At 33.6% G+C, this 12,794-nt stretch overlaps 1 protein-coding gene across 1 annotated transcript in view; it reads left to right on the top strand.

Moving 5' to 3' along the window:
• LOC102806211 (TELO2-interacting protein 1 homolog) overlaps positions 1–12,794 on the top strand; it is a 40,312-nt gene that overhangs the window by 17,049 nt on the left and 10,469 nt on the right. Inside the window, exons 11-21 of the mRNA XM_085508545.1 lie at positions 425–680; positions 998–1,199; positions 2,104–2,189; positions 2,840–2,890; positions 3,125–3,247; positions 3,411–3,453; positions 7,148–7,252; positions 7,466–7,708; positions 8,647–8,752; positions 10,267–10,349; positions 11,181–11,296. Of these exons, the coding sequence (XP_085364671.1) occupies positions 425–680; positions 998–1,199; positions 2,104–2,189; positions 2,840–2,890; positions 3,125–3,247; positions 3,411–3,453; positions 7,148–7,252; positions 7,466–7,708; positions 8,647–8,752; positions 10,267–10,349; positions 11,181–11,296 (1,414 nt within the window). The remainder of the gene's footprint in view (positions 1–424; positions 681–997; positions 1,200–2,103; positions 2,190–2,839; positions 2,891–3,124; positions 3,248–3,410; positions 3,454–7,147; positions 7,253–7,465; positions 7,709–8,646; positions 8,753–10,266; positions 10,350–11,180; positions 11,297–12,794) is intronic.

The following is a 12,794-nucleotide window of genomic DNA, read 5'->3' as shown; positions in this document are numbered from 1 at the left end:
CCTGTGAAAACAGAACACTCTAATTAATTACAGAATTCTTCTCCACCACTTTGTAAAAGAACCAAACAATTCAGAAACTATCTCTTTTACATTTTAGTTGAGAACATTGTAGTCTCATTTTCTCATAAAAATGTGTTGGCTAACTGTTTTCGTTTTCTAGACGCAGTAAAAGTAGCAGAACAATCGATTTTGATTATTTAGCAGTTACATGATGTAATTAACATTGACATTAGTGTTATCATAATTTTTGGATAAAGTGTTGCAAGGGCTACAACAACATGTAAAAATTGTTAGTCATAAATCATTATTATTATTTTCATCAAGCTTTTTCTGTTTTTTGGCCAACAAAAGTCTACTACATCCTTAAATTTCATTGTTTGTGATGTAGTCGACGTCCTCTCAATAATATTTTTTTCTTCTTCAGGTAATATTCAGCTGCTAACCGACCATTTTGTGGATAAATTCAGAGAGTCAAATACAGTCAGAAAACAAGTCACTTTAATCATCAATGAAATTCTACTTGGGACTATAGGTGATGATGTCACTGCTTCATGTGATGATGTCACTACTTCTTGTGATGATGTCACTGATTCATGTGATGATGTCACTGCTTCATGTGATGATGTCACTACTCCATCCAGGGATTCCAGGGACAAAAGGAACTTGGAGAGCATAGTCAGGTTGGTTATTAGAGGGACTGAAGCTCAAAATCAACAGAAACTTACAAATGAAGGACAAAAATCTGTTTGTTTTTTAAATAATATTAATTAATAAAATTAATTAACGGAATATTATAGTCTCGTTTGATTTTAATATTCACAAAAAAAATCTCTTGACACGTGACATTTATCTATGTACTTAGAAATTCGAAACCAGAAGTGCTCGCATTTAAAACATAAAATTAAAAAATATGATAAAGTGAGTGGTGATTTCGCTGCTCATACTATTGACATATATCTTGTTGTAATGACAACCTTTTTTGAATGACAATTATTAGGTCTTTGCTTGAGGAGTATATTTCGCCATCCAACTGGCGCCTAGTGACCAGTAGCCAATCAGAAGTTGCCTCATCAAGAAAGAGTGTGTCTGATAGGCTGTTAGTCTTATCACAGAAGACAAATCAACTATCATTGGGTACTTTGAATAGTAACATACTTCAGATATGTCTCTTATTAGAAGGTGTTGGTGTCTTCGCAAAGGTGAGAATTTTCTTCTTCTTTATATGACTACAAGTATTCATACAGTCACACTTGTGTATAGCGCCCTCCAAGAGTATTTAAAGATATTGTCATAATAGATTAGTGGCCTGCATAAGGAGATTGAATGAATAATTCATGAATAACAATTTGAAAACAGTTTTTTAAAGCCAGGAATAAATAAAAATATGCTTGTTTGTCTTCATTAAAATAAATTAAAACTAGCCCAATTAGACAGGTGGTCGTTATATACAAGTAACTAACATAATTTTGACTGTTTTATACTACTATAATATCAAAATTAAGTGATCATGTCATCTGATGGGCTGTCCATGTGGATAGAACATATGTGAACATATCCAAGGAACATGGAGTTACGTAGTCTACAGAATATTGAGGATGTCAAACGAACTGAGATTTGTAACAATACCCAAAATTTATGCTTACACTTATTGATGATGCATCTTCACCTTTTCACCACTAGTTCCCTCTTTTCATCACAAATTCACAAAATAGTCACGTTTTGTTGTCTGTGCTTTCCTTTAGAAGATTGGGACAAAAATAGCAAAATTTTTTGAGTACAAATTAATAATTGACTCAAATTGCATTTGTTGGCTCCAAATTTAGGGTTTATTTCCAGATATATTGAAAAATAGGAGTTGCTTTCTTAGATTCAGCGCTGATTTGATAGTACGTCTGTCCATGGCAGGCATATTATCTCACATAAAGTTAATTCCTTATCAAATATAGTTCAGTTCTGAGTTTATATATAATATTATAAATTTGAAAAAATGATGAACACTGAGAACAACCAAAGAAAAGTAAACTAATAATACCAATGAATTTCCTGTAAAAATTTAAATTATTTCTACTGACAACAAGTTTATTTTATCATAATGATTTACAGGTTCTTGGCAGCAACTTTAATGTACTTCTGATTGATTCACTGTATCCCGTGATGGAGAAACTGGGAGACGAGACTGCTGTTATAAGGTATAGCTTTCTATTTAAAACAATTAATAAGAGATTTTGATCAATAGACCATTTTCCGTTCACTGCGAGAATCACGCGTTATGCGTGAAATCGAACGTAAAAACAGGACAAACAAAGGTCATAGAGTCGTAGTGGCGTCAAACATCGCGTGGGATTCGACAAACGTGAAAGTATTTCGGGGACATTTCCATGCTTAATAATGTGCTGTTCACATTTGATGATAGGCAATTTCGATTATTAAAGTAAGGGTATTCGGAAGCAATGTTCCTCTGTCGAAGATCGGCCGGTCAATGTAAGCTACGAAATAAAGAAATTCTAGTTCAAAATCAAATCGTTTTTTGAGGCAGACGTTCGACGCATGTCTTTCATGCATCTCGCGAGATCTCGCAATTATCCGGAAAATCACCTATTAAATCACCACTGAATAAATTATTCAACCAATCAGAGAATGTTTTCACTTCCACTGCACTGGCATCATATATCCAAATTTTGACAACAAATTGCAAGATTTAATTGTGACTCCATGCTGAGTTGATATCTGTGATGATTTTACAATTAAAGAAACATGAATTAAGTGCCAAAAAAAAAAAAATTAGAACATATTTAATCATATTGGATATATATAAATGTTTTTAAGTTTTTCTTTCTAGTCAAACAGCCTACTTGTGTCTGATTGCTATTTGCAAAAGCTGTGCATATAGGTAAGTTTAGTTAATTTCAAATTTATGGTTACTATGGTAACAAAAAACAGAATGATCTCAAATTGGTAATTTTTAGAATATTTTCACAAGCAACATAAAAATTATGTAAAAGCAATTGAAAAATTGCAAACTGTAGGATTCAAACCCATGACCTTCAGTACACAAGACATTATATTCTAACCATATATTCTGGGATACATGGGAAGACTAGCTATATGACTTCTTTTTTTGTAGTTCTATAGAAGATTTGATTTGTAAGAACTGTGATTATTTGATTGATGTCATATCCCATAATTTAAGACATCTTGATTGGTTTCCTAAGTCACCTGATGTCTTAAAAGTCATGTTGCAGTATGGGTAAGTGATACTTCCTCTTCATCACTCTAGTCAGGTGAACACGACAGAAAATCGTCTTGTGGTTGAAATGTTTTAATCGGTCATTGATGAGATGTTCGTCTTTTGTAGAATTTATCATCTTATCAACTATAGAGAGTATAACAATGTTTTTATTTGTTTCCAGCAATGCGGATGTATTACCACTTACACAAGACATCATTGATGAAGTAAGTTTTTATGATTTATTGAAAAAAAGGTTTTGAATACTTCTATACTATTTTCACTGTGTTTATAGGAGTAGTTCAAGCTGAGAGACTTCTCAGAGTACTGTGAAATACTTTATTTTAGCTGGAATTAATATTATTTTCACTGAATCATTCTTTCAGTGAAAATTAATTCCAAGCGAAAGTATTCCACAGTAGTATGAATCAAGTAAGATTCAAATCAGGTGAAACAACATAATAGAGCAGATCACTTTTTACTAAACAGGTGATCTTGTGCTGAGCCTAATACAATGTAACACGTTTCAACATTTAAATGGAATGAAATTAAAACAGTGCATTGTATTACATTACATTGTACCACAGTATACTTTTTAGTCCCCATTCGGACGCAGTCCGAAAACGGGGACTTATGTTTTGCCCTGTGTGCGTCCGTGCGTCCGTGCGTCCGTGCGTCCGTGATCACCTGTATCTCGAACATGCATGGACCGATTAAGTTCAAACTTCACTCATACATCACACCTTATATGGGACATATGCACATGCATTTTTTTCATGATCCGATTAACGATAGCCGAATAGCGGCCATTTTAAGGCCGAAAATGCATCAAAATCGCACATTTTCACCATTCCGGACCCGGATCTCAGTTATGCATGGACGGATTTTGTTCAAATTTGGTACATACATTAAACATAATAGGACCTTGATGCACGTCATTTTTTTTTTTGGATCGGGTTCGAAATGGCCGACTGGCGGCCATTTTGTTTTAAAGAATTCAGTTCTGGATCCGTATCTGAGACATGCTTGGATTGATCGAGTTCAAACTTCACACACACAAGGTACATCATGTCACAAATATGTATGTGCATTTGTTTCATGATCTCATTAACGATAGCCAAATGGCGGCCGCTTTAAGGCCGAAAATGCATTGAAATCGCACATTTTCACCATTCCGGACCCGGATCTCAGTTATGCATGGACGGATTTCATTCAAATTTGGTACATACATTAAACATAATAGGACCTTGATGCACGTCATTTTTTTTTTCGGCGAAATAGCCGACTGGCGGCCATTTTGTTTTAAAGAATTCAGTTCTGGATCCGTATCCGAGACATGTCTGGATTGATCAAGTTCAAACTTCACACACACAAGGTACATCATGTCACAAATATGTATGTGCATTTGTTTCATGATCTCATTAACGATAGCCGAATAGCGGCCATTTTAAGGCCGAAAATGCATCAAAATCGCACATTTTCACCATTCCGGACCCGGATCTCAGTTATGCATGGACGGATTTTGTTCAAATTTGGTACATACATTAAACATAATAGGACCTTGATGCACGTCATTTTTTTTTTGGATCGGGTTCGAAATGGCCGACTGGCGGCCATTTTGTTTTAAAGAATTCAGTTCTGGATCCGTATCTGAGACATGCTTGGATTGATCGAGTTCAAGCTTCACACACACAAGGTACATCATGTCACAAATATGTATGTGCATTTGTTTCATGATCTCATTAACGATAGCCAAATGGCGGCCGCTTTAAGGCCGAAAATGCATTGAAATCGCACATTTTCACCATTCCGGACCCGGATCTCAGTTATGCATGGACGGATTTCATTCAAATTTGGTACATACATTAAACATAATAGGACCTTGATGCACGTCATTTTTTTTTCGGATCAAGTTCGAAATAGCCGACTGGCGGCCATTTTGTTTTAAAGAATTCAGTTCTGGATCCGTATCCGAGACATGTCTGGATTGATCAAGTTCAAACTTCACACACACAAGGTACATCATGTCACAAATATGTATGTGCATTTGTTTCATGATCTCATTAACGATAGCCAAATGGGGGCCGCTTTAAGGCCGAAAATGCATTGAAATCGCACATTTTCACCATTCCGGACCCGTATCTCAGTTATGCATGGATGGATTTTGTTCAAATTTGGTACATACATTAAACATAATAGGACCTTGATGCACGTCTTTTTTTTTTTCGGATCAAGTTCGAAATGGCCGACTGGCGGCCATTTTGTTAAAGAATTCAGTTCTGGATCCGTATCCAAGACATGTCTGGATTGATCAAGTTCAAACTTCACACACACATGGTACATCATGTCACAAATAGATATGTGCATTTGTTTCATGATCTGCTTAACAATAGCGGAATGATGGCCATTTTAAGGCCGAAAATGCATCAAAATCACATATTTTCACAATTCCAGAACCGGATCTCAGTCATGCATGGATGGATTTTGTTCAGATTTAGCACAATGTGTTGTACATATGCAGGTGCATTTCGGTCATGATCTGCTTTGAATGTATATGTCACTCAAATATGAACGGAACGGGGACGTGTCATTGACAATGACTTGTCTAAATTACATTTTTCTGTACTGTATTACATCATACTACTGAATCACATTACATCCAATTACCTTGTATATAACATTGCTCTGTAATACAGTAAAGTATACTATACTGTATTACATTACACTACACTACATCATACATAACATCACATTACCTTTACTATACTGCATTACATTACATAACATCAAAATGATTTGTAAATTACATTGTACTACACTACATTACATTACACTACACTACACTACAAAATCACATTACTTTGTGCATTACATTATACTTTAAAACATTACACTACGAAATCACATTACTTTGTACATTACATTATACTTTACTACATTACACTACAAAATCACATTACTTTGTACATTACATTATACTTTACTACATTACACTACGAAATCACATTACCGGTACTTTGTACATTACATTATACTTTACTACATTACACTACGAAATCACATTACTTTGTACATTACATTATACTTTACTACATAACACTACGAAATCACATTACTTTGTACATTACATTATACTTTACTACATTACACTACGAAATCACATTACTTTGTACATTACATTATACTTTACTACATTACACTACGAAATCACATTACCGGTACTTTGTACATTACATTATACTTTAAAACATTACACTACGAAATTACATTACTTTGTACATTACATTATACTTTACTACATTACACTACGAAATCACATTACCGGTACTTTGTACATTACATTATACTTTACTACATTACACTACGAAATCACATTACTTTGTACATTACATTATACTTTACTACATTACACTACGAAATCACATTACCGGTACTTTGTACATTACATTATACTTTAAAACATTACACTACGAAATTACATTACTTTGTACATTACATTATACTTTAAAACATTACACTACAAAATAACATTACTTTGTACATTACATTATACTTTACTACATTACACTACAAAATCACATTACTTTGTACATTACATTATACTTTACTACATTACACTACGAAATCACATTACTTTGTACATTACATTATACTTTACTACATTACACTACGAAATCACATTACTTTGTACATTACATTATACTTTACTACATTACACTACTAAATCACATTACTTTGTACATTACATTATACTGTACTACATTACACTACATTGCATGATTTTGTACTACATGTACATTACAATACATTACATGCATATTACATTACATCACATCAATCTTTTTACACTGTATTACATTACATCGCATTTGATTTAATTTCATAATAATTATGCATACTAAAACATCCTGTTTTGTTTAGATTTTAGATTCCTTGGATTTGCACTATGACGAGAAATCCTCGTTATTTTTGAAAGTGTTGCATACTTTGGTCTGCGCTGTCAGAAGATGGTTTCCATGTCAACAGGTAGATCAGGTGCATTATTTTGACCAATGAGTGGCCCACGTGATATTGTAATATATACGATAAAATAAAATTTGAAATGCACATCATTGATGACCTTAACATTGAGCTGCATTGTTGCTATGTGACGATCAGACAGACACTCAAGATATCTCACAGACAGGTTAGGAGTCTTTGAGATCACAATAAAAATTTAATCTCAAATTATTTTTGCAGTTAAAAGAAAATGTTGAAGATAAAAAAGAGAGTTTTACGTCTGTTGCCAGTTTTTTTCTGGAATATCAGAAACAGAAGAAAACTGCAAGAGGAGAAGTTAGTGATGAAGAAGATAATGATGATGGTAGTCATGACAACAATGATGGTGGTTGCCCAGAAAAAGATGAAACAGTTGATGAAGATGATTTCTCTAAACCAGATGTCAAACCTGAACAACCTTTACACATCAGGGTAGTTTTGCAGGTTAGTTCAAACGAATTTGTATTCCAGCCAAAATATTTCTTCAGCATTTTACAAATTTTGTGTAAATAAATTTGATTTATCTTTCACCCGTAGAAATAGACTTTGGCATTGATAATTTGTCTATGACAAAAAAACAAGAAATTTGTAAAATCAAATGCAATGATTAACCCCTGTAGTGATATAAAGTGTGCCAAAAAGGACAGGATAATTTTAGGTTATATCAATTTTACAGGCAATTATATTGCATAATGGACTTGTTCTGTGGGTTGGACTAAAAAACAGTAATCAAATCATTTACATTAATTACTCTGATTGTGAAACATTATAATTAATACATTTTAAAATTATGTAAATTTAAGTACAATGTTTTTATTGTAGTTTCTTGAAGGAATGTACTTCTTTGTGGAGATTGATGACTTCTCTTAGCTTGATAGCTTGTATGTTTCAGTAATGGAGGGAAAGACTGAAGTTATCGAACAAAACTTCAATCATAGTAGTATAGTAAGCTTTATACGTAATTAATAGAAACCTGTCAGGTTGGTGATTTATGAAAAATGAAATCTGAAAAATAATGAAGTATATCTGCAAGTGTTTGAATATAGGATAAAATCTATGTTCAATTGACTTTAGATAAAAATTAAACCCAAAATCACGTTTTTGTCTCTCAAATAGTGCTCCATTCTATCGTATCATTTCATCTCTTGTTACCCTGATCTCTGTTACTATGGTGATTAGAAATGGTATATGCAGTGACGGGAGACAATGCAACAATACTTGAAGGATATAAACAAGTTTTGTGGTTCTCTCGCCCTCAACGAGAACTCTGAGACAATTTTCATCTAAGGTCTAATAGTGAAAAATGCCACACATTTCTTTGAATGTCAAAGTCACAGTTCTTGAGCTGCATTATAATTAAAATTATTTTTTTATATTTAAAGGTTTTACAGAAGTGTGTACATTTCTTGAGTGATAACAATCCCAGGATTCGCTTACTGGTACTTGAAATTGTTAAAAATTCTGTCTTGGCTCTCCAGAACCACCAAGGTATGTAGTGTTATCACTTATCATATCATTCACAGTTGGATGATTAGTGTTGAATATCGCTGCTGATACAGTACGGTAAACGTTACAATGTGACGATAATTTTACGATAATTTTAGACTTAATAACAAACAACAATAACTTCTGTGTTGCAATGACCCTACATTCAACTCATCAAAAAATCAGTGAAAATGAACTTCATACAAAAGTTTTTTCAGTGAAAATTATTTCCAGTTATTACAGCAATTCCAGGCACTGATTTGACGCTGAAGTAGTGCTAGATGTTGATAACTTACTACAATAGGTTACACACTTTGTTTTCACATTTACATAAGTTGTAACTAGAAATATAAACATCGGCTGCAAATCAGAGGAATGATTGACAGATATTGCCGACAATGTTTTCTATTTTTGCTACAAAGTTAGGTACACCTAGACTTTGCGGCGCGTCTGTCTTTCATTCACTTTTGGTCAGTCATCGTGTTGATTGCTTGTCTACAAATTGGCATTTGTCCAAGTTGTTTAAACACCACGACGGAGAAGCAAGGAGTCAAAAAACCAGTTGAAGTGAGAACAAGAGTTGTCGATTTGTATTTTCGTGGACTGATATTTGCTGAGATTGGAGATTGAAATTGTGTTTCAAAGCAGACAGCTTATAATATCGTCAAATGGTTTGTTACTACCGAGAGTATCCTACCAAGAAAGAGTAAGTGGGACCAATCCGCGACTAAAAAACTAACTGACAACGTTATAGACTATGTCGAATATTATAAAACATTCGACAAAAACTACTTGTGTATGTACGGCGTCAACCCTCCCTTCATTATTGATATACTGGATGAAGTCTTCATAGGACATATTTCCATAGTAGGAATAATGCACTTTGATCAATAATTCTGTCATGATCAGTCGGTCAGCTGGTTCTGTAAAATAACTCTACGGGTAACCATGAAGCTATTTTTTAGCTCCATGGGGTAACTAACGGTTTTTACAGTGCCACCACGTTATGCGCCCCTCTCACTGAAATAACATGAGACGCAAATTGAAGTATGAAACCATGGAGGTAATTTCCACCTCCATGATGAAACTGAGTTGAGTGCCTCGATCGTTTATTGGAGGAGATATTCAAAACTAATATACTGCCACTTTTATGGGCTCGCTTTCTTCCAGTGTGCTTTAAATTGCAGACATGTTGTCTGCATTATTTGTAACAACATCTGTAAATGTGAAAACAAAGTGTGTAACCTATTGTAGTAAGTTATCAACATCTAGCACTACTTCAGCGTCAAATCAGTGCCTGGAATTGCTGTAAAAATAAAGTTCAGTAACATAAATTTGCATACGTCTTATTAGCATAGTTCTGGAAAATTACAATTTTTCTTCATGCCAAGCAGCAGTTTTGAATTACTCTGCATATAAAGTAGCTAATTTGCATATTAACATATTTTATCATGTTTTGCTTTATTACCTAGGAAATTATCAGTTTGTCTAAATCAAATTCTTATTTTTATATTTAGATGATCTACTTCCATTAGTCCATCAAATATGGCCACCAATGATCCAAAGATTTGTTGACAACGAACAGCTTGTAACAATACAGGTATGAGGTCAATTATATCCATTCTTGAGAAGTGGTATCCTTTCTCCACTAAGTCGATTGTGTGATCAACAGTCCATAATAAAAAAATGGTGGTTACCAACTAAATTACTGAACTAATTCCTTACTCATGAAATACTTTTAATAAATTTTCCCATTTGAATCAAACTTTGATTGATTATAACAGCAGAGAATACATACATGGTCACCGAAGTGAATTCATTGTGATTCTGTGTTTCTTTTTTCAACACAATTGCTGCCTTATTGTTACATATAAGTTGCATATTGTTTTTGTATTTATAATATATGAATGTGACTTCTCATTGGTTGCTGCTTAAATAAGAATAGTCAGATGTAGTTACCATAGATTTTTTTTTTTTTTTGTTCAAAATAAGTAATTTTAATAATTTATTATACAGCCAATGTAATTTTTGGTTTATATGCAATTCTACTGGAGATGTGCTTCTAATAGAGGCAATACGGTAGAGGCAATGGTGCCTGCTACCTGCTTTTCCCACTAAAATGCCGCTGTCACTTTTTATGTATTTTTGGTCAATTTGTTAAATTTTTGTACCAAATAGACCTAATTTCCTCCTGCCTATAAGTCTTGATCAACATTTTTGGGAAAATAAGGAAGAAATTATTCAGGTTTGTTTTGTGAAAAAAAAAAAAATGACTTTGTCATTCAAAGCGTTATTTGGATTGCATTACAAGCACTAATACTTGCAAATTGAACAAAAATAGGCTGAGTGTGAAAACGATGAAATCAAGTGTCCATAACCCCCAAAAACAAAAAAACTTTACGACTAAGTAAATTAACCATTTCATTCGTAGGCATTTCACACACTTTGTGTAATGGGCTCAATATGCGGCGACTTTATAAGACGACGAGTGGTCAAAGATATCTGGCCTAAATTGATTGCATTTCTCAACAGCCAATCAGCTATCAGGTAAGTTTGAATAATGAACTGTAGAGGGGGATGTCAAACAGCTATTGTAAAATTGTTCTTCGATTTACTGTAAACTGGTTAATTTTCATTGCTTGGAATTTTGGAATTTTTGCAATTTGATGATTTTATGGCATTCCTGAAGACAAACATTCGCGAAAGTCTGTGGCGCTCAATATCATAGGACTCAAGAGAAATGTTAAAGCGGGGGAATCGTCACCTGCGCATGCCTCAGATGGCCATAGCGTCTCATTGTTTACAAACAAGCTTCTACCCATGAGCTTTTGCGTTTTAAGTGTGTGTTGTTATCGTCGGTTGGAACTCAATTCTCACGTGTGCGCAGGTGATGACCCTCCCGCTTTAACAGCTACAAAATTGCCCGATTTTTACTAACATGCTAAATTTCCTGAAAATTGTCAGTTTCGAAATTAATATGGTTTATATAGTATATTGTTTCGTCTTGATTTTCACTTATTTGATCACTTTGTAATCAAGTTTATGATAATAAATACAAGTGGGTAATATTAGCGAGAATGACTGTAAAAACTTCCATGTTCTCATATATGTCATTATCCCACATAATTTGGTTTTTACAATGACAGTAAAAGTGAAGTGTGAACAGTGAATTTTCATCAGTTTGGCTGTCTATTTTGAGAATAAGGACATCTGGATATCTCTAGCCAGATATCTCGAAAACAGATACACACAAGAGACGTCATTTTTTCATAAGATTCTCAATAAATGAATATCAAATTGCAATTTGAATTAACTTTAATTTTCTCACCCAAATCCATTTCTCTGTCTTTTTTTCTGTTTGTTGATAATAATATTCCTCCAATAAATGAATATCAAATGGCAATTTGAATTAATTTTAATTTTCTCACCCAAATCCATTTCTCTGTCTTTTTTTATGTTTGTTGATAATATTATTCCTCCAATTCTGTCATCGTCTTGTAATTCAATAAGTTGATAATTATACCACTATTCCCAATTGTGTAGTACGGGAACATGTCGCAAAAATAAATAAATAAAATAGCCCGGTGCTGAGTAAACATATTATTCAGTAATTAAACCGGGGACATAAAATACACCTGTGGGGCAGGACGTCCCCTCTAGACGATAGTATGTCATGTAAATGTGTTTGCTTTGTTCTGATGCATCACATCCGAGTGTGAATTAGTTGTGTGCCGATAGGTATACAGGATGTCATGTGTCAAGGTAATGTTTGGTCTCCAGGGTCAGTTGTTTGCTGTTGGTGAATGTAATTCAAATTAATGTGTTGTGTGTTTAGCTTGTTGCTTTACAGTTGGCCTGTGATTTCAATCCGGTTGAATTAACCTTTTCAACACTAGTCTTTCTCGCCCAAATTTTTCTTCACTTTTTTCTTATATTTTTCAATATTTTTGGAAATGAACCCTAATTTTGGAGCCAACAGATGCAATTTGAGTCAATTTTCGGTTTTTACTAAAAAAAATTGGCTATTTTTGTCCCAATCTTCTAA

This window comes from Saccoglossus kowalevskii, chromosome 15 (genome assembly GCF_978046115.1).
Source record: "Saccoglossus kowalevskii chromosome 15, keSacKowa6.1, whole genome shotgun sequence".
Lineage (NCBI taxonomy): Eukaryota > Metazoa > Hemichordata > Enteropneusta > Harrimaniidae > Saccoglossus > Saccoglossus kowalevskii.
This window is presented reverse-complemented; position numbering and strand designations above follow the sequence as displayed.